General features: G+C 38.2%; 1 protein-coding gene across 1 annotated transcript; it reads right to left on the reverse strand.

The window, feature by feature from the left end:
• Positions 1-238: 238 nt before the first annotated feature.
• Positions 239-18,939, reverse strand: LOC306842255 (melanopsin-like; the record flags this gene model as incomplete). Its single annotated transcript, XM_079372382.1, has 10 exons — positions 239-531; positions 2,819-2,890; positions 5,647-5,835; positions 5,942-6,113; positions 8,142-8,249; positions 9,607-9,768; positions 10,184-10,355; positions 14,821-15,024; positions 18,346-18,479; positions 18,635-18,939. Coding segments are annotated over 10 exons (1,716 nt in total), but the record flags the coding sequence as incomplete, so codon positions are not given.
• Positions 18,940-24,087: the final 5,148 nt, after the last annotated feature.

The raw sequence follows: 24,087 nt of genomic DNA on the forward strand, positions 1-24,087 counted from the left end.
TGCCAATGATGATCTTTGTTAGCATATGTGACAAAAAGCATTTTTTCAGCTGAAAATGTAAAAAGTATTTTTAGTAGAACCAAGATTGTGACCAAACTCTAAGGAAAGAACATTTCTCATTTTGTTTTTTAGGCTCATTTATGGCCTCCAGCTCCGGGGTTAACATCTTCAAACTCTATTAATTGAAAGCATTATACTATTGCACATTCACATTCACAAATCAAAAAATTTACAAAACTGCGTGTTGGTACAGAAAAGTCCCGTGCACGCAAACACATTCACGCGCACACACACACACACACACACACTGTGTTGCACTTTTGTCCGAAATGTTCATGGTAATACTGTTGTCTCCAGTTTGGCTATGTCCAGTGGCTCTCTGGCAACTGGGCTGTAAGATTTGGTTGATTTGAGACTGCCATGAAATCCTGGAGGACTATGCAGTATGGATGGACTGGAAATGGAGGCGACAATGACTGATGACGTCTTACACACAGTCCTCGGCCTCAACTCCTCTGTCACATTATCCACCTGTGTAGGTGGGAAAAAAGAGAGATGTTTCGTTAGTGAGACTGACTTTAGTTAGTGAGACTGACGTTAGTTAGTGAGTGTGGATGTGTATGAGCCTGCACCTTGGTGTGAAAGTGAAATCAGAGAGTCATAGGTTAAAGGGAGATAATTAAGTATTATCAACGTTGCTTTGATTTGGGTGGATACGACTCTCTTCCACTTAAATTGCCAGCACAAGACATGAAACAGTCACGGCTGATCAAAAGATTGATCTATGTTAGTAATCAATGGCTTTCCCAGAGGGCCCTTGTTTGAGTGGGACTGTATCACACGCTTGAAGACCTGAGCTCAATAACAACAAAAGAACACAGGACTCTATCAGTCACTTTTTAAGGATAATCTAATTTCAGTTTTTCTATTTGTGTGAAATTGGTGTGTGTGTGTGTGTGTGTGTGTGTGTGTGCGCATATATACATATATATATATATATATATATATATATATATGCACACACACATTTCTGTCAAGACCTATTTCACACAAATAGAATGTATGTATGTATAAAAACACACTCGATTGCCTTTTTGTGAAGAGTTAAATAAGACGATCTTAGGCCCCGCCTCTGGATCATCCTCTTCGCTCCCTGTTTGATCAGGAAATAAATGATCTCATCTATAAAATATGTAGTAAGATGTAGCGGAGCAGTGTTGGCCATACAGTGGCCATTGTCAACAGACTGTTGCACACAAACACTTCATGCGAGCACTCCTGTGTAAAAAAGCCAGCACTTTTCTGCTTGGTGTAATGAAGCCTTAGATTATTTACGTGTGAGGACCTGCATCTACTTAGTTTTTTCTTGCAACTGTCGCTATGTTACATTAGTGGTCTTGTGTCCCTTTTGCATCCCTATGTCTGTCTTTAAATGGCTCTGTATCTTAAATATTTGCTTTTATGCAAGACATTCTTTTACAAAGAAAATGTTAGCGCAAATGAAGAGGTCACCGATTCCTGTTCTTAGTATAGTAGCAGCTACAGACCTGGTAATTGTACCCTCTTAAAAAACAGCATGGATGCATGACATAAAACAATTGTTGACAGGGCTAAAAATCCAGGACCAGCCACTTCTTGATTTTGATTTTTGATTTAATTTGATTTGATTCAGTCTTTCAAAAGTTTTACTATTTTAAACTTAAAGTGCTGTGAGTGCTGCAGAAAACATACGCTGATGCTCATAAGGCATTTGTGCACTGAGAATGATGAACCCAAAAAGTGCTTAACTGCATTGATTTTAAAGGAAGAAAAAATGAATAAAATCAGTGAATCAGTCTTTACATAACTTCATCTGTTGGAGTGGAGATAATCCACAACAGATAAAACAATCACTTTGTTAAAGACAAAAATGAGCAGCAGATGACAGGGGAATACTTCAATCAGCATTTGATGTTGCACGAGGTTTGAATTATATTCATGTAAGAGCAGCACAAAATGAAAGTAAAGTGACTAGATGTTAAACTCAGCTGATTGGACTGACTAGAATGGGCAGTGAAAGAAAGATATGCCAAACATTTCGCACTCCTTTATATTTCTGTAAATCAGCTGGTTCATTGTTTAGAGTTTGTTTTTTTAGGCTTTGTTAAATACTGAGGAATCACTGGACAGTTATGTACAATGGTTTCCCCTTTAAATGTGTCTTAGACAGAAAAGACAGAATAGATGATAATGGATAATAGGTTTGTCAAATGTTTTATTCGGGCTGTCAAATGATTACAATATTTTTGATAATGAATTGCAATAGTTAATAATGATAAAAAAAACATTTTAATCATGTTTGAAATTCTAGCTTTAGGCTTTTATTTTGAATATTCGCACTGTCTATGAAGTGAAAGTACTACTTCCTGTTTGACTACGAAACTACATTTAATTTGAAATTAAATAAGGAACTTACAATGAGGTGCAGTGGGCAAGGATCTCATTAGGGATATATACCGAAAGTAAAAGATAACATTTTGACTTCGACTTTTTTTTAGAATTAGCCTATAGTTGATAATTTTTTTTAAATTAATCTGAAAAAGGTGTGAAATCTTTGCCTACTCGTGACAACATGATTTACCACAAAATATGATCACTTGCTCATCAATCAAGGCGCTGTGATATGGTGATTTAGCACTCTCTATCTTTTGTCAAAGATTTCACAACAAACAATATGGTTGTTAATGGTGACAACAAAGAGATGTGCAAAATAAAAATAAAAAAACAGACGCCACATCTACTACACAAATGGAGAGGTGGACTTTTGGTGTCCTCTTACAGTAGCTGGCAGATGACTGGTCGGCTGTAGACTGAAGTCCGACATGGAGATGTCTTCAGGCTCTGTCAGAGTCTGAACAGTACGCACATAAACACAGCCACTTAGTGTTTGTTATAGTCAAAAGATCTTTTGTTCTGAGTCGCTGAGAAACATTCCTGCTGAATACAAATCTAAGGTTGGATTAGAGTTTGAACTCAAAGTAATGAAGCACTGGTTTTAAAAAAGTATGTCAGATGATTTGCAAAATGATGTAGGCTACCAACAGCAACAGGATAAGCATTAGAGCTGAAAATTGGGGCAACTTGAAACTGATAGTGTTATAGTGTTCCTTGAAACTGATAGTGTTATGAAACAAATTCAGAATTAGTTCTTAAAGTAAATGTTTGTGGATGGAAAGTAAAGGTCCCGTGTTCTTGAGAATTGGAGAAGAGAAGTAAAACAGAACTCAGGTCTGTCTGTTATTTATGAAGCTACATGCCACACTGGGCTAGCTTTGCATTAATACTGAAGATATCGGCCTACAGCTATTTGCTTTGTCCAAAGGAATAAATCCCTTCACCAGCAACATAAAAGCTGAAATATTTTTATCAGTGTGATGTTGCTATAGGCAACGCATTGAGACTACTGGATCTCTCTTTGTAAACAGAGTCTAGCACACGGCTCCCATACAAACGAAGCAAACAAGACATAACATGCTAATTTGGGAGTTTGAAAGGTGATAGTAGACTGATTTTATTTACTGTGGAAATAGCTAATTGTGTGTACGTATATACAGTATGCTAAACTTAATCTTAGATTTTAACTACACTAAAGTCAGCACTTGCCTGCAGCTTCATATTGAGCATACAGACATCTTACTCAATCATTATATCTCTCTTAGGTCGGGCATTCAATCAAAGTTATAGTTGAGTTCAAAGTAAAACTATCACTTCACTTTCAGAAGTCTTACATCAGAAAAATACTTTAGTCATCATAATCAAGATTTATAAATAAAAAATTCCCAAATAAGTTACCAGAGTTATGTAGTACTGATTACTTTCAAATATTTTGAAACACAAAACTGTAATAAAAGCAATAAAAAATGGTTAAAGACAAAAGCAACAGTGTCTATCTTCTGCTCTGAGCAAAGATTGAAGCAGATGGGGGTTAAAGACTTCTGAACAATCAGCCGTCTTCGTCTGCCTTCAAGTACAGTTTATACGTGGATTGGCGTCATGCAAACTGTGGATTAAGACTGAAACACCCAGATTATTGGATTAGTCTTTCGTCCCTCTGTAATGGAGTCCTCGGTGAACCTGACCTGCATGTGTGCGTTTGCATTAATGTGCGTACATGAGGATTGCTTGTGTTTTTTTTTCTGTGAACTAAGATGATTACAGAAAAACGGAAATGCTCCATATCCTGTGTCCCACTTTGAGTGTGTCGTTCATTGGTAAGACTGTTGGTTTGATCGAGCACCAATATGTGTGGACGTTTTTCATGACCTACCATCTGTCCTAAGGACTACTTGCAGAGTTTATGGCGAGTTCAATAACATCTTACAAAGACGAGCAAACTGGCCACGATTGTGTAACGTATAGTCCACGATTCAACATATCAATTTATGATATAGAAGTTGAATTCAAGTCAAAAGTGGAAAATAAAGAGAACTTGAGCGGTGATAGAGCTCATATATGGGTCAAACAGGCTTTGTTTCAGCTGCAAAGCTTCTACCCTTTAAAATTGTATTTTAATCATTATTTACTACAGTACAATATGTTTTTATAATCTTTTAAATATATTTATATTGCAATCATACCTATGATAGTTTTTTCTATATTTACTTCAAGCTTTACTTGTTTAGTACGTTTTATTGTGTTGCTTTATCAGACGAAAGAGCTTCTTGCTGAACTTTGTACTTAGTAGTAATGTAATAATGCAATCAACAAATGTTATTTGAACAGTCTTTTAGCTTGTCACTATAAATACATATATAAGTCACAAAGGGCAATAAAATGTTATTATGGCGAATGTCTAAAGTCATGGTGTATCCCTGTGTGTGAGATGAAAACTCTTTCACCAGTCATAAAGACAGCAAGATGGGTGAAAAAACAACAAGCACCGGTTTCAGTGGAATTGACACATTTTTACTGACTTAGTTATTATGTCTTTTTTTCAATCTTTGACAGAATACTTTTGTGGGCGTTGTGAGCACTCACAATAGTTCTGCACTGATGTTTTTAAGTGAAGAATTAAGTATGTTAGATGGTTATGTCATTCCAGCCTAGAGGATTGAAGTGGCCATTACAAAATCATTTTAATTCATGTTTGTCAGTCAGCTTCAAAATTCTTTCTAAAACCTTAACTTTTATAAATCTTAAAAAACAAAACAGTGACTCTTTAAAGGAGAAAAATGTAAAGTTCTGAGTGTTGTCCAGATCGACACGCGAGGTGATACTGAATACTTGGATCACAAATCACACCATGCTGCGACAGGGGACCAAAACAACATTCCCTTACCAGATCGTACGCTGAAGAAAGCTCCATCTGATATGACCTCATGAAGTTATGGGCCAGTAAATACCGGACATAAATATGACGTCTATGAACTCTGACTTTGAAAAAACATGAGCTCACTACTCAAAGGATTGGATTACAATTAGGTTTGACATTATGCCAAAACAGGAGCCAAATCTCCCATCTAAAGTTTGAGAGCTGAAACGTGTCTCACTGAGGTGACACCTTTGTGACACTTAAAGTAGAAAAGTTAGATATGTATCAGTTTCACTATTGTACGTTAAAGTGTGGAAGTAACACTTTGTTGACAGGATCAAGGCACCAACACTCACTGTGATGTGCGAGATGAGACGTATGCCCGGGTCAGGGAGGTTGTGGCCGCTTCTCTCAGAGTCTCCCGTGTTGTGACCTCTCATTTTTGACCTCTGGCTGGAATGGCGCACCTGTTTGGCATCAGCAGACAACTGACGACTGACAGGCGTCCGAGATGAGCACTCATCCTCCGTGTCTGAGAAGTGAGCCTGAGAAAAAAACAACATGGACAGAATCAGCAACTTGTGATTTAGAGTATTTATCAATGGAGGTGTAAGACAAAGACATACCATATTATATATGAGATAAACTCACTGATTCGCTCTCAGATAGGGACGAGTTGCGGGGCTTGCTGGCGCCTTTGCTCTCTGATTGGCTAGTTAGGGTTGATCGGCGGGTTGACTGGAAGCTGCTGCTGCTGAAGCGGTCTCTGCCAGTCATGCACAGCAATACCCCGAGATAAGGAACATATCTGTTGATCGCTGACCTGAGGGAGAGAAAAAAGATTCAAATTGTTAATCAAAAACATTTTAGTTTATCAAAGAATTGTCCTGAGTGAATGGGGCCAATTTGACCTTCTTCATCAACATTTCAAAAGAAGAACATATAAATTCTATTAACACAAAAAGTGAATGACTGCAGCTGTGATATTGCAAAGCTCTCTATTGCTAAGAAAATACTGAAGAAATGTTGTTTAGTGCATGTATCAGATTTGCACCTGAACATATACTGTATCCCCATTCAAACAATTATTTTTTCTTCTGTTCTATGATATTATATTTTAACGCAATTCTATTTTCTTCAATTCTTGTAATCATGTGTATCATTTCTATAATTATATTCTTTGCTATTCTATTTACTTCTATTCTATTATTTTCTTTACAATATATTCTATTGTATTATTTACCATTCTATTCTATTCTACTTCTATGATTTTTTTATCCTTTCCTACCTTACTCCACTCCATTCTATTCTATTCCATTCCTTTCTACTCAACTCTATTTATTTCTACTCTATTCTATTACATTCTTTTCTACTTCACTTTATTCTGTTCTATTCCATAATACTCTACCCTTCTCTATTCCATTCTACTCTATTCCTTTCTACTCTTCTCTTCTCTATTCTATTTCATTCTATTTGGTTTTATACTTCTTTCTGTTTTGTATTATTTTATGATTTATTCTCTTCTCATTCTGTTTTCTTGTTCAAAGCTCTTGTGAGTATTTTATCAACATTATAAAAAATAAACTATGATTGGATGTTACGCCTCTTAATAAACTACAAAACAAATAAGACAATCAGCTTAAAGATAGACTGTTTATATATCCTAAAAATGAAGGCTTGAAAATGTTGCTTAAGGGAAAGTGTCAGCAGTGATTAACAGCACGCCGCAGGAACTGCCTTTCTTTTTTGTTTACATTTTATAAAGTAAACATGGACAAAGACATCACAGGTAACACTTTGTCCACAGGGGGCGCCAACATCAACACTAATTAAAGGTTCCTCCCAGGAGCTTTAAGTTTCTTAGATTGTTGATAATTAAATCAAAGCACAAGGCTCTGTTACCTTCTGACTATTAAGATAAAAACATGCAAAACATGTACAGTATTTGCTGAATGAAAGATATACAGTATACTACTGGGAACATGGTGCTCTATGTCTGGTAAGACACTATACTGTCTATGTCCAATACATCCAGTTAGTTTAGCATCTCAACAACCTCAGCTCTTTCCATGCTTGACTTTTTTATTCCATGCCTTTTTTTCTCCTTTAACCTATTTTGTGTCAGTATTTGTTGAATTCAGTGATTAATTCATCAACGGACTGTCCAAAAATGGCTGCTTTAGTCATAGATAGCTTGCCCATAATAAGAATGAGCCAAACAAATGTTTCTGTTGAAAGGTCACACACATGATCTTCTTGGCATGTACTGTGATGACATAACAACATCATAATACTGCTGATAAAAAAACAGATATCAGAGGATTTGGAAACTGTGAGACATTTATAGAATATTGGCCACCCAAACACAAATACAAACCTGGAAACTCAGAGAAAACAGAGCAGAGTATACTGCAAAGCACTGCCAAGAATTGGACACAGCCTGAGACCAAAATAAAATTCAATATTTACTCGGGGAGAAAACTCAGTTTGAATTGGAAGCAGAAAAATATGTCAGAGCATGACACAGCCTGAGGTAAAACACATGAAACTCTACAGGGATACTTTTAAATCGGCCTCCTGTTTCTGATTCAAAAAGATTTTTCTTTTGTGGTTTTAATCATTGACATCACATTTGATGGTTGACTAACATAGTCTCTTTTTTTTATTGAATTGTTTGCAATTTGTCTTTTTCATTTTCAAAATATTCTGTGTAGTTAAGTAAAGAAGATACAGTGGAGACAGAGAGGACACGTTTAGGTCTCCATAAAACGGCCTTTCAGTGATTAAGTCAGCAGATTGTTTTCCACACAATAAAATGCTAATTAACTCACCCCTTAAACATGAATTTTACCTGTATTTGGGATGTGTTATGGCATATATAATGGGGTTGTAAATCGCAGATGCTTTTGCGATCACAGCAGGAACAGAGTTCATATATGGAGTCAACAGGTCGGCATACCTGAGGGAAACAGAAGAGAGGAGGAAAAAGGATAGAGGGAAGTGAGACACATTCATGTGACAAGGGCAGATGTGGGTGCATTCCCAAAGTAAAAGATCAGTGTAGACCCACAGTCACAAGATTTCAAGTAGCTGTGACTGACCGTGCACTGCTGTAGAAGTCCTTTCTAACAGATGAACTGCTAGAAGGCACCCACATGAGCTCAATGGATGAAACAGAGTCTGAGGGACAAAGACTCAAAGCTGCTGTCAATCTTTTTAAATAGGAAGAGTGCAATGTCAAGACATTCACATTTTCTCCTCTTGACATCTATATAGCTCACTTTTTATTGAACAGTTTTCTTTTCACAATCCAGCATGCTGAGTTATGATGATTTTTATTTAACCTGATGAATGTCCAGAATTCATTCATTCTCTTTTGGCCCCTTATCAGTTTCTACCTTCTCCAGAACACATCTTGCTTCTTTTTAAAAATGATAAACCAGTTGGTTTTTTTTCATATTAGATTTGTTTTTGAGCTTCTGCCTTTATTTAGACAGGAAAAAGGATAGAGTAGGAAATCGTGAGAGAGTGTGAAAGGACACTAAAGGAACCACAGGTCGAACTGAATCTGGGGTTGCCTGCTTGGAGAACTTTTAGCTTCCATCCGTGTCGCGATTTCACAGCTAGGACATCAGCACTCACCAGCTTGTTACTGAATTCATCTGTCCGCAGAAGCTTTTTCTTTTAAATCAGTGGCCTGCTAATGCTAAAAATAAAGCTGTAAAAGCGTGAGAGTGAAACTGCAACTTTTTCATCCACATTGGTTAACAGAGAGATTCAAAATGACTTAATGTTCCTTAAACAGAGGAGAGATCTCATCAATGCATTTAAGCCCCTTTTACACAGCAAAATGCCGATTTCCATCAGAAGGTATCAGTTAGAGCTGCTTTAGAGACTCTGTTTCCTTTAAAAAGCAGATTTTACTGCCGGATCTGACTGAAAAACCATTTCCTCTTAATGTGTCTAAATGAGGATTTATTTGTCCCCCACCAAGCAGCCAGAGTAGCATTCAAGTTGTAGAGCCTTAAAGCTTCTTTGACAAAAATGTTTTTAATCCTCAAGGTATTTCCAGATCGAACACAAAGTAAATGTTTGTGTTGCTTGTGAATGGAAACACACTGCTGCCTGTGCCTGGTTTAAATAGAGTGATGGATGGACTCTAGCAGCTTTAATAACACATGGCTGTCAGTACTGTGCTGCCACAAATATAGTGCTAAGCCAGTTTTCACTTCATACAGAGACCTTTTGACATCACTAGAGTTAAGAATATATGTTTTAAGCAGTTGTGGGCAAAGTACACACACATACACACCTACCCTGCGAATGCAGTGAGGGCAGCACAGGAGTAAGGAGCCCAGGAGATGACAAACAGCAGGATGACGATGAGTGCAATCTTCGCCATTTTCCACTCACTCCTCATCTTATGGGCTCTCTTTGCCGAGTCTCTGGTCCCTTCGCAGGTGATCTTTGTTATCGCTCTGTCAGAAACAGTCATTCATTACAGCAATGAAACCTTTTTTTTTTCTCTTTGTTTCTAAAATGTTTCATATCAACGTCTATTATCTCTCTCGTCTTTTCATTTAATTTCTTTAAATGGTCTTGTAAAATTACTGAGAAATATGCTGTGATTGTGCGCTGACACAGTTTTCTCATCACCTACATTGACAGCCAGCCCGTGCAGACAATATAACTGTTCAGTTTGAGCACAACATCAGTGGAAATCAATAGAAGAACCCAGACACATTATTAATCAACAAGACATCCGTTTCAACCCAACCACACACACACACGCACATGCACACATATGTGAGTGTTTGCTCTAAAAGTGAGTAAGATAGAAGCATGATTTAACATTGACTGCGTGTGTGTGTGTGGGTGGGTGCGTGTACCCACCGTGTTGTGTGTCGAATGGCTCTGAAGATGCAGCAGTAGCTGAAGATGATGACAGAGAGGGGGATGAAGAAGACAAAGGTGAAGAGCAGCATGGTGTAGGAGCGGACAGAAGGGGTGAACGTCATGTAGTCCCAGGAGCAGGATGTCATCAGACCCTCGGGGACGTAGGCACCTGTGGAGAACATAAACACGTCAGGAGGTTGTTTACCAGAAAATCTGAGAAATTCTTTATCAGTCAGTTTTTGTGTTTTATAGCTTCCTGCTTCTTGTCTATCTGAGAGGCCTTGAACTCCCGGCATCTTTACAATAGCACGCACACATTTTTCATTACAATTTTCCTACAATTATTGTTGTGTTAAAGCTGTAGACAGTTACTTTTCACATTGTATTCAAACAATACTCATAGATTTACTCTGGCTGCTATAGTGACGTTCTACTAGTCCACTTCTTCCCCTGCTGTATTTATATAAGTGAACCAACAACATGGACCTGGTGCTGCCCGAGACAAATTAGCATTAGTTAAAGGAACAAATTCAGCCATACCTTTCTACATTGCCAGCACAACGCTGAAACCAATTCTTGAGATATGTCTGGCAATGGTGTGATGTAAGATTCTATAAAACTATATAATATTCAACAAAAAAGTCAAATTATGAAACTGCTTGGCTACCAGCACCCCCCAAGGAGCTACTTTCAAAGTAAGTTAATCGCAAATTTAAATTTAGATCAGCCGACAAGTGACAACACTCAAAAGTTTGAAGAAACCCACACTACATAATAATATAGCAGCAGACCTTGAAAGAAAATCACAGTGTCTCCTTCAGGCACGGAAGGAAGCCATAAGTCAGTTTTATTGCATGTTGTGTTAAGTTGTTGTGGCAGTTGGGGCTCCAAACCCCAAGAGATTTTCTGGTGAAAAACAGCAACAAAGCTGACAAAGATAATAGAGCAGCATCAGGAGTGTGTGTCTGAAATATCTGTGTAAATAAATATACAAAATGTAAACCTTTTTTTAAAAAAACATGCCTTTACAGTAGTTTGAAAGTGGAAGGCAATCATCTGTATTACAAGATTGTTATATGAAAAGAATTGGATGAACAAAAGGGAGAAAAAAGAGAGAGCCAATAAAATGGCCCAAAAAAATCCAAAGAATATCTAAATAATTCTAATTATTACTACATATTATATTATCTATTATTATTTTACCAAAACATAGGCAAGAAACACAATTTTGCATACAATTTGGTTGTAGTAAGAATTAATACATATGTATTAAGTGATTTGTTTTAAATTGGCTGCATGCTTTTACTGTATATAGTACTGTTTATGTTTTTACGTCTAGTTTCCTAAAGGAGTGCCGCAGGCCTCCGTACTTGGTCCTCTCATGTTCTCTCTTAACATCCTGCCACATGGAAACATTTTCTCAAATTACAAAAAATATATATATATATAGTGGGGGTTTTTTCCAACTGGTGCTCCCTTCGTTTATGTATAGTTTGGATAGATAACTTATGGTCTCAGTTTTGAGAACAAATGGAACAGGTTTGGTTTTTGCCCTCTGTCAGGCCTATGTTAGGTCTTGTAGACCGGCTGCCAATAAAAAGGACAAGCAGTGACTGTGACAGCAGTTCATCTGGGTGTGAAAGCAATAGATGTAAGAGAGCCAGTAGTTGAATACATGCATGCTTGGAATTACTTCTTTAAGACTACTAATACTACTATTAAAGGGAATACAGAAACATTGTGGTTCACATAAACTCACATCTAATAGTATATGGTCCTTTTGTTAAGCAAAAAACACTTTTACTTACCAAGACCACCAAAACAGTAAACCTTATTGACAGAATTTACAACCAGTGCTTTGCTGTTAATCCATTATGAACACACAGCCTTCCCATAACCTTTCCATAATGTACCTTGTACTTAAACAACTAAACTTATACAGCAAATACGCTGACATGACAAGTAAGTATTAGGATATAATTAATCAAATGTTTTAAAGTAGGACCAAGTATCATCCAATCAGAGACGCTTTAACCATATACTTTCTTCAGGAGCTGTAGCCACAAACAAACTGAGTTTTACACACTATTTTGTACACACTGGCACATACACACAACTAGGTTGCTAGGAAACAGAGTGGTTGTGCTGTCACTCTAGGTAGGTGTTGCTTACCTCTCTGAGCGCCATTCTGGGAGTCCTCAACACTTTGCTCTTGGTAACATATTGGCTGGATCTCACTTTTTATTTATCTGGTCGCACTTAACCAGTATAGTAACGACCTCTGCTCCAGTACGACCTGCTCACCAACACATCCCACTATAACCAGTCAATTTATTCCCCATGTCTATCTAGCCAATCTGTCCCACTATAAGCTGTCCATCTCTCTGTCCAACTTCTCATGATCTTAAACAATTTACATTGAAGGAAGCACTTCATTAATTAGTGAGTCATGGGTTAGTTATAGATACTGTTACTATGATTTGTACTTATGTCTCTCTGCATACATTCTATGGCTTGAACTGGTTGTAGTACACTTATCTCACAAAGACCAATGCAGTTAAAGTTGAAGTAATAGTTCCATGTAAAAAGGCTAAACAGAAAGCCAACCTCACTGAAGATTCAAGTACGTAACAAAGAAAATATTGAAGACAAAGTGACCATGTGATTTGATTTGTATCCACCGAGAGCATACAGGCATTTAGCTTTTAGCCACACCAGCATACAGGGCAATGCAAGTTTATTTATATTGCACATTTCAACAACAAAGCCATTCAAAGTGCTTCACACAGAGGAAAGTAAAATTTGAAAATTATTGAAATGATTAAATCTGAAAAAATGTTCAAGTAAAAATATTTCAAATAGAATTAATTGAAGTAAGAATTTAAAAATAATTTAAAGTTACAGTGTAGAGTGAAATATTGAAATGTTTATTAAAATTGTTTAGTTAAAGGCAACTGTAAACAGATGAAAAAAGAGCTGAGAGTTTCAGCAGACCTGCAGTTTTCTGGGAGTTTGTTCCAGATATATGGAGCATAGAAACTGAAAGCTGCTTCTCCATGTTTGATTCCGACTCTGGGGACAGACAGCAGACCCGTACCAGATGACCTGAGTGGTCTGGATGGTTTGTAGTTGATCAGGTCACTAATGTACTTTGGCCCTAAACCAGCCATGACTGATGTAATTCCTTTTCTTGGTTTTGGTGAGGAGTCAAGCAGCAGCGTTCTAGATCAGCTGCAGTTGTCTGACTGATGTTTTAAGACCTGTAAAGACACTGTCACATCAACCAAGACGACTGAATAAAATCATAGACAAGTTTTTCCAGGTCCTGCTGGGACATAAGTCCTCTAATTCTTGATAAGTTCTTCAAGTCATATTATGCTGATTTTGTAATTGTCTTGATGTGGCTTCACATGCTTTTAATGCAACATCTTTGGTGTGCATGGTTGGAGTCATTTACATGCTTTGGGTGGTGCATTAAAAGGGTGACGTAGCTTTAAAGGCGAGGTCAAATAAATAATAGTCCTGTAACCCCACTCCTAATAGTAAGAGCACTCATAAAATGAATTGTATTAACAGTAAAGAAGATGCTGTTGCCCACAAGAAGATATGTGGTGAAATACACTTGAGGCATTTAGCTCACTTTAAGAGTGTATAAATAGACATGAGTGCTCAGTTAAGAGGAGTGATCTAACCCTATCATGTCGTAAGAAATATCAATTGAAAGTATTGTCACAGTTCAGCTCTTTTTTAAGCACACAGGCAATACAGTCCACATAAGAGTGTAACTAACACAAAAGTATATTAAATATTAGTATTTTAAAAAACAGCTCACCCTCAGAGAAGGACAACTTTGCATCCAATTTAATAGTTTTACATGGACTAGTATATTTAATAAAAAGAATTGCTATCTGGGTTGAGGCTGAAAATGTATTTTCTATTTTAATGAGACAACAATGTAATTGGCAATGAGGGTTTCACATTTTTCAAACAACACTGTAAAGGCTGCCTCTGTTGGCCCAGTAACAGTGGTGTCCTGAGGTTAGCATTCAGAAGCTGGTTCATGGTGACAGATGGAGAGAGAAATCTAAGTTCGATGAGTGAACAGCAAAACCTTTATTGTTTTTTTAGAGAAATGTGTCAACCAATGCAACTGAAGTTATCGCAAACATTAACACAAATGCATTCAACAAGCTAACCGCTTCAGAGTGTGAGCAAAGTAGGCCGAGCAGTCTGTGTGTGGTGAAGTAACTGATCTACCCGGTGAATCCATTTTTTATGTTACAGGATCAACCAATCTGACTTGGATGTAACTGTGTATTTAAACGACATCTTATTGGTCAAAGCCACAAGGACTAGAACTGGGCCCGGCATGCACTGTATATCAAAGGAGAGCACAAAGCATCAGTCAACTACCTCATCAGTTTTTGTGAGGCTACGAGTGATTGTGATAGAATAATATTAAATTCTGTGCCAAGTTGTAAATGTATTTGTCAGAATAAAAAAACGCTAATCTGTTCTAGATTACATTGTTGGGTTTTCAGCGGGAAGCTGACGCAGTCACTTTAAAAAGTAAAAAAAGTACTTGGAGAAAACTCAAGAGAACAACACTTAAATGATTCTTAAATTGTACTCACTCCAGCCAAAGAAGGGGGGCAGGCTCCAGCCCATGGAGTAGACCCAGGCCGCAGCTACAATGCTCAGGGCTTTCCTTCGGGACATCGCCCCAAGAGAGGCCAGAGGTCTTGTGATCACCACGTACCGGTCCACTGCAATCACCATCAGTGTCATCATACTGCAGATACCAAACAGAGCTCCGCAGAAGGCATACAGTTCACAACCTGGAGGAGAATAGGACAAAGTTTAGCCAGCATTGGAAACACTTCAAGCTCAAAGATCTACATGATGGTAGAATTTTTTTACATTTTAAAAATATCTTAGGACACATTATTCTGCATTGTTTGGTCAGCTTCATAGTATTTTCTGTTCCGTTAGCTAGACAACATCAGCTACATACATATTTTACAATTGCATTTGAAAACCTTTAGTAATGGCCCACTCCTTTGGTTCCATCCCACAGCTCCCAGAGCAAATTTTCTGGCTACAACAATATAGCTGTTAAGAAAATTGTATCAAACCCGATACCCGAAGCTAGCTGGCAAACAGATTGATGCCTTTAGCTAAAGATATCAAAATTTCCTTCAGCAATTTGTGGAACCACCCCCCCCCCCCCCCCCCCCCAAAAAGAAAAAAAGAAAAAAAGAAAGCGTATAAAAGCGTGAAAGACAATGATAGTAATTTAAATAGTAAAAGGCTAGTGAATTGCGGATTTAACCTAACAACATGTGGGTTTTGGGACTTGCTGTACATCTCCAAATTATATATTTTTTTATTATTAATGTAATAGGATGGTACTAAAATTGCCTTAAAAAGATTTGAAGTCTTTGTCAAGTAATTGTTGTATTTAACTGAAACAAAGCCCATTTGGATTGATTTAATGGATTGGATTGGAATGGGATTGGTAAAGACAAGTGGAGGAAACAGAGAAACAGGAGAAGCAAAGGGAATGAAAGAAAGATGCAGTTGAATAGTATAGAATTGATGGGAATTCAAGGTAAAAGAAAGGGGAAATGAGGTCAAGTTTGTGGGAAGGGGAGCACAATATTAAGGATGAGTCATGGGTTCCATGTGAAACATAAAACAGAATGATAAAAGATAGATGGAAGGGTGATTGGAGACCAAATACGGTGTTACCAGGGGCAAGGATAGAGAAGTGTGGCATGTGCGAACAGTATAAAGTGCTTTAATAATTAAAGGATGTAGCACTCATCGTAAATAACCGCAATATGCTGACATGCTGTGAATGATTTCTTACAGCAGCATTGACAAGACATCTAGCAGACCTCTCATTGTTCCAAAGCATCCATACAGCTTATAATTACGTTAAAGTTATACATAATGTATGAAGAATTCTACACACACAAAAGAAATACAAACACTCAATCATTCCTTTATCAGCGCCTGTCCCTTCAGGCTCAGAGTGTGTGATTACTGCCGACCTGTCAACGAGCATGTAATCACCGTGCCAAGTCATCACATCTCAGCCCAAGACAAAATCTGAATTGTGTCGCCTGTGTGAAGAAACCCAAACAAAAACCTTTCGGGTAATTGAACATATATCACAATGCTGGCTGGCTGTGAGTTTAAGTTACTGAAACTAATGAAGTCCAGATCGGCTCCTAAAGAACAGCAGACGTTCTCCTAAGAGGAACTATAGTCTAAGGTCCCGGGGCATTTTTAAAATCAAGATAACAAGCCTATGTAAAATACCTCAGGGGTCATCTCATTTGATACTATAATCATTTTGAGCAAATGTTGGAAAAATCTGAACTAACAGAATTACATTATATAGCCACTTCTTCATATTGAATGATGTCACAGAGGCAGTGCTTTTAAACTTGATGCAATTCTCTGAAGAGTCAGAGAGGTGTTAGTACAAATATGAATTCAAATATGAATTCATAAAGTTAAGAAAAAGATGATGGTTTGGGTAAAAAAAAAAAAGTACATTTGTTGAGTTGTGCACTGTACAATTGGGACTTACCTAAAATTAAACAACACATGTAGCCAGCATTGACTTTGGGTCCAATTGGAGAGTAATCTGGTCTCCTCGGATTAAATCTGGTTTTGATGTCCCAACTTCATTATTACCCCAACGCTACCTATCTACAATGTTATTTTGTAATGACCCATTCTCATTTAACCTATATACATTTTCTTTTAATATTGGGCAAGTACCTTTTATGTGCCAATTTTGTTCATTAGTTTTAACTTAATCTGTTCCTCTCTAACGATTAATGATGGTTTTACCAATTATGTTCAGAAAGCATTGGAGAGTACTTTGGATTCTGCACACCAATATTAACATTTTCAACTAGAAGAAGCATATGTTGTAAATTATATTTCAAAAAGAGGATCTTTTGCAAAAGCACTGAACACATTAAGGACAGGGAACATTTGGTCCATCAAAAGGAGAAAAACGTTGCTTGTTGACGTCAGGGACATGTCATAGATTATAGATAGATCTCTTCAAATCAGATCCTGCTTTAATAAAAAAACATCGGATGTTCTCACTGCCATATCAGTGGGGCTGAAAGACAAATAACAAATAGTGTATAAAATCCTGTTTTGGCCTCTTCGTTACATAGAAATGATCCTTTGAGGACAATGAACGTGCCAAGTTTATATCCAATAATTGCAGAGGTTGCTCCCTCCAGAGCAACGGACTGACAGATTATCCAACTTAAACCTGCTAATGTTAGCCTCCCCAGAGCCACACTATTGCTAATAAGTGCCATCCTTTACAGTTGCAGGGGGGAATTTGAGTTCTGAAGAGCAGGTTGAATAAAACACAAATAGAAGTTTCAGTTGGCTTTTGCTTTGTTTATTTTTTTTTGCACTTTCAATATTTATCCTTGAACCCCCTTGTTATCTACATTTCTGTCTCTTTGTTTCTTCTGAAAAGGACCTGCAGAAGAAAGAATCAAATGTTTTCTAAGTGGCTGGGGGTTGAAAGGATACAAATGAGAGTCCTCTCGCTGTAACCACCATTGAGAGTTGAGCTCCAGATCTGACAGCGATTGGCTGTCTTCATCAAGGTCAGGACAACTCCGGAAGGAAAACATCACGCTCTGACTATCAGTGTTTGATCAGTGGAGTGTGGAGCCTCCTATACCTCCTCTCTATCTCTGCTCCCAGCAGGTTGTTTTAAAAAAACAACCCAGTTCAACATCCCCCCGCCAAATACGCTCATGTAAAACACAGCTAGGACATGCATCTTAGCTTTGTTCTGTGTGATCGATGGGATTTGGATACTGCGGAGTAAGCCTTTGGTGCTGCTTTTTACGCTGTAGCAGAGAGGGATGATAGAGGATGGCAAGCCTGTGTTTGTGTTCAGAATCTTAACTGCCCTGTAGGTCACACTTAGCAGGGGAGGGACACATTTCAGGTGCCTGTTGTATCTGAAGTGTCTGTGCATGAATGTTAAAGACGGTGTCAGAAAATGTGTTTTAATGTTGTTTTAGGTAGTTTGCACAGCTTTTTAAGAAAATACAGGTTTGAAATGTTGTGTGAAAAAGTAAATGGGTGTGTGCATGTCTTACCTTTTTTCCCAAAGATCCAGCGCTTGTGCATGCTCGTGAGGAAGAAGGTGGGTGTCTGAGTAAGACACATGAGAAAGTCTGTGACGGCAAGGTTAATGATGAAAATGTTGGACGGCGTTCGCAAGCTCCGGCTCCTGCAGAGAAACACACAAACAGATGCACAGCTGTTAAAATAACATTAATGTTAGAAAATGACTAACAGAGCCCTTTTATTATATTGTAAGATTTATGCCAAAATAGCATTGCTGAAAAAAACTCATTGGAGAAAGTTCTTTCCTTTAAAACGTACCTGCAGAAAGCATACATGACCAGGAAGTTTCCAAGCATGCCTGTGATGCCCACAACCAGGATGACAACCCCGATGGTGTAGTGAGCATGGTCTGGGACGTCTACTGTTGGAAACGGGTGGTTTGGGACCAGCGAAGCCTTTGCAACAGGAATACAATATAGGATGTAAATGTCATCAGCAATGATGCTTCTTTCACTGCAGGGATTATTCTGATAGCTGTGAGGGTAAGGTGTGTAAAACTTATATGTGCAAGGGCAGCTATGGTGGTAGACTATGTTCCCACCAAGCAAGGGCACACCTGCTACAACAAATCAACTGTGTGAAAACGGTTCAGTTGATTGAATGAGCGGATTCATACAGCTTGGTTGGAATAAACCTGCAGGCACAGCAGCAGTTTCATGGTTCACTTAATAGACAGTGGAAGGTATGGAGAGTAACTCAACCCATAAATAAAATGAAAGGGAGATTGAAAAAAATAAAATAAAAATAAGGCTCATAATTTGTTATCACTATACTCAACCTTGAAAATGGAAATAGAAAAATAGTGAATTATTCCACAGAACATTGCTGCCAATGGGAAAAAACAAAAGTAGCTTAGTCAAAGTTCCATTGTCTTTGACCCATGGCTTATTAGCAGGCTAATTTGCTAAGAAAGCAACCACTTAATCACTCATTCACTTATATCTTGGTTCAGATTGTGAGTGGCAGGGGAACAAGACTGACAAGGTAACTTAATAGAACCCCCATCACTAATCGCAGCCATGCTGTGTAGTAACCATAACTACAAACACATAATATTAGAGAAACTCTGTGTAGAGACAAAAACAATGCAAGAAAAAAACACACTGACCAAATTGGTGTTTTGCTTATAGTTATGTAAATGCATAAAGATTAGTGCTTACAAAGACGTTTTTATTTTGGATCTTTTTAAATGGGATTAGGCACAAGTGATTTCCCAATGCCAGATGGAACAGAAAGAAGCAAGTGTCCAATTTGATGATGCTTAAGAAAGAAGCCTTAGCTTTCTGGTGCAAAAATGAATAACACTCTAGCAATGAAGGTTTTAACTTTGATCTTAAAACAATAACAATGTATCAGAGCTGTCCACTGGATGCCCCTTTTTCATTAGGTTTAAGTACCAAAGAGTAAGAGAAGTCAGACAGAATTTCAAGGGTTGTAAACCTAGAAATTGTCACTAAAATCATATTACAACTCTCAAAGCAGCGCGCTGAGTTTGAGTAATTCCAGGATTTCGCTTAACATTAGCATTTAGATTCTGAGAAGCGGCTGCACCTTGGAGCAAGAAGCTCCACTTAAGAATTCATTTCAGAAATAATAACACACTTGTGCATTTACACTTTCCTGATGTCTCTCTGTTTTCTTTCTAGTACTCACATGGACATGAAAAAACACAGACGCACACTCACTCACCAGGACTTCTGCCACTAAAGCTTCTGTGACCGCCTAACACACATCTCCTTTTATTAATCCTGGCTGCTTCATTTCAGCGCCCGTGTCATGTGTGTGCGTGTCTGTGAGTGTGTCTGCTTTACACACATGTACTTCAGTGTCCAACATCTGTCTCCACAGACCTACTTTTCTGCAGAGTCATACAGTATATACTGGGGTCACTGAAAGGAGGAATATTATAGTGGAAGTGATAGAACGGTTATGTAAGTAAATGAAAAGTCATGGGGAGGTGTTACTGAAATGAGGGAAAAGTGCACTGAGTGAAGTGATATGCAGATTTGGCGTGTGATCGTTTGTGTGTGTGTGTGTGTGTGCATGTGTGGAATGTAAACACACTTGGATCCAGTCTGACGCCGCCACATCTTATGTGCTGGATCACGCTCAAGGTCACTCTACTTGCCTGCCTTCATGCCTTCATCTCTGCCCCGATCCCATATTTATCCCTTTTTCACGTCTGCTCCCTAAATCACTCGAACACTCCTTTCCTTCCTTCCTCTCTCATTTCCTCTGTCTCTCCCTGGTCTAGCCGCACAAGGGCCAGATTAATGCCGATCACATAGAGAGGAGAAAGGCAAGAATGTCACAGTTGCACGGGGTGACATGGAAATCTCCTCACCTGTCTCTCTCTCTCTCTCTCTCTCTCTCTCTCTCTCAGTGTTTGTGGAGTTTGAGATGGAGATCGTGGGTGGTAATATCTGTCTATACTCTCTGTCTGCGAGCACGCACCGAAGCCACAGATGTCAGCAATTCTGGGTATTCCTTTGTAAGTAGAGTATGTAATATAAATGTAAATGGTCTTGTGGCAGTGTAATACACATCAATTTAGAACAGGCAAAGTCTAATTAACCGAGAGCGATAAAGATAAAGATGAGGGAGAGAGAAGAGAGTGAGAGACATAGTGTGGTGGGGGAGTTAAACGTCCATGTGAAGGAAATTAATCTGAAATAAATACATGCACAAGTTTCTAGTGACAGAATTATCATGTTCTAAATCAGTGCAAAGATTCATTTACAGAAGAGAAAATGTATGCTCCCTGGTCATTGTATTCTGGTGTCATGGTAGAGCTACACAGAGCCACACGGCTTTATAGAAAAAATGTGCAGCAAAATGCATTAATTTGTTTTACATTTGTTGTACACACTTGGATTACATGCGTAAAACCCACAGAAGGTACAAGCAACAAAACAAAATAATGAGGACCAAATCTCCCCCTAGTCTGCGGTAGTTTGAGGTCCACGCCTACGGGTAGGACTCCTCCTGTAGTTTGCTCTTTAACACCTGAACCTGTTTGCTTGTACAGCGCTTGAGGAAGAGCACGGACGGCTCATAGCGTTGGGCCCTTTACTATGCATTTCAGTGAATAAACAATTATATTTTGAGAGCTTCAGTGTTGTGAGTCTGTTTTTGTAATTCTACAAAATGCATGAACATGAATTAACATTAGACACCCTGTAAACACATTTCTAATGTAGAGTTTTAAAAAATCACAGAGACAACCTGCAATTCCAATCATCCATACCAAAGTCCTCTATGACTGTTGTTGAGTGGAGCATCTTAAATTATCAATGAGACCTGAATGTTCTCAGGACTGAATTGAACTATTATCAGACCCAGAATAATTATGCTGGAGCAGAGAACTATCAGAAGTGTTACTGTATGCTGATCTTCTGAGCAGAAAACACAACTTCTAACGTCACAGCAACTCTACGCAACTTTTGAGTTTGAGGTTACTCATGATGGCTTTACAGCAGAAGAAAAACATCACTACCTTATGTGTGTGTTTCAGTGTGCCTGTGCCTGTTGTCTGGATGGTATTTCATTGAAAAACCCTTTTTGAATGGCAAAAAGATTTAGTATCACATTCACTATTCCATCAACTCAAGAAGCGATCTCTTTCACTTGACAATTTTAGGTCAAATCACAGACTGTATACGAATGTGAGTCAGTTTTATGAGTTCAGAGATTGAAGGTCACTTCCTCAGCATCTCTACAGTCTGTAACGCTCCAGTTCTGTCAATTGAAACAAACGTTTTCTTCTTTTCTACTGATTTAATGGCGGTAATTCCACAACACCACGTGAATTTGTATGATTTCATGTCTATTCCAAAATCATGACCCATCCTTAGTTTGTTGCACATGACCGCGGGGTTGTTTATATTTTTTGTTTCAGTGTATTTGGCACGACTGAACCCTTTGGATCGGACATGGCATGAACGGACAGGTTATGAACTTATAAAACGTTGTTTGACAATCCTACATGCGTTTCAGTATTTGATTGAATTAACTTCTTTTGTGTGTTAACATACCACACGCTACTGTAAACGCAAAACAGCAAAAACAATCGCTACTCTCTTTTATCAGTCGTCCAGATTATTAACACATTAATACACTACTGAAGTGAATGCCTTTATCAATCCGTCAATACGTATCCAGGTAATTGGGGATCTGCAACTACAGAATAAAAGTCATTTGTTTAGTAGCTACCACAAGACTCTAATCAACTGCCGAACAGACACTCATACAGTCTCTCTCTTTCACTCACAGACACAAATACTCTGTTAAACTCTGTTAACATTCATCCTGAGTTTGCAGATTTTAAATAAAATGACAAAAGAAAAAGAAACAAAAAATATGAAAAAACATCATCTGGGGAGAGTAAGTTCTGAAATCTAAACCACGTTTCTTTCGGAGTAGAAGGTCCCATCTGTGTAGGAAGAAGCTGCCCTCGGGCCCTGCTTCAGTCTCAGCTTCCTATAGGACTCCCACTACGAAGACCAGACCGAAAAAGCTGTTGGGACCAAAGCCTGCTGGTCTCAACTTCAAAGTCCAAACTGAACCCTTCACACCATGTTCACTCTGACCGTGCAGTCATGTGTTTCTGAGTACGTCCCTTAAAACAGCTGTTTCTGCCCCCAGAATCAGAGTCAGAGTCTGGAATCCTGGGGCAAAGTGAAAGCACTGTAAGCACTTTATATTTTACGCACAGTGCAGAGGTGGAGAAGGAGGATTTCCCTCCTTGTGTGTTAACTTATCCTGCCTTCTGACACAGAGGAAGACAGAAAGAGAGAGTCTGATTCAACACTGTTTAAGTCTCAGTAATGATCACATTCTTCCTGCTGGTGATCACGCGCCTCAGCGTTTCCAGGAGTAACAATGTGTAAATGAGTCTGCATCTAGATGATGTGAGAGACAGCATGATTAAACACCTTTAAACCAACAATCCACATCTACATACAAAGCAGCTGTTCTATCTCATATCATCAAGCTGTTGATTTCAATTGAGATAAGAGAAACATAAAGTAATTATGGCAAGAAAGTTATGATAATATTGTGCCTTTTTAGCTATATTTTGCCCTCAAAAGTAAAGGTTTGTCACATGATGATAGGCAAACATACATATTCTAAATCAAATACTTCTGAGTGAAATGTCTATTTGGACAATATAAGGAATTTAAAGAACATAAAAATAAAAAAACAAACAAACAAACAAACAAGTGCGTCTACAAACGCTATGGGCAACATGCAGGTCATTAAAATGACACCTCGACATGTTAAATTCTTCTGCGGTGTTACAGAGCACCAACAGGAAACGATATCTACACACTGACCACAAATACAAAGACATTCGTGCAATTTGCATATTTGACGCGCGCACATCTGGCACAAAAAGTCGTGCCATGTAAGGGAGTCATACCTACATCCACAGCAGCCGTTTATAACAATTTACATCCAATACTAAAACTGGAGTAGCATAAGATATACGAGATGTGTAGTCTTGCCTTCATTCATGTTTCGGTGCTGAATGAACGAAGCGCAGATGCCGCATGAGATTATCGTGCGATTCATTCATTCACAGGAGTTTCTATCACGCTCATTGAAACCTCACTCCCTCGGCATTTCTTAAAATTTCATCAATGATCTTGTGAAGGATAAACATGACCAGGCAACGTCTTTCGCCTGCTTTTCCAGATGTTGGAGTTGTG

Source organism: Symphodus melops (genome assembly GCF_947650265.1).
Source record: "Symphodus melops genome assembly, chromosome: 21".
Taxonomy (NCBI): Eukaryota; Metazoa; Chordata; class Actinopteri; order Labriformes; family Labridae; genus Symphodus; species Symphodus melops.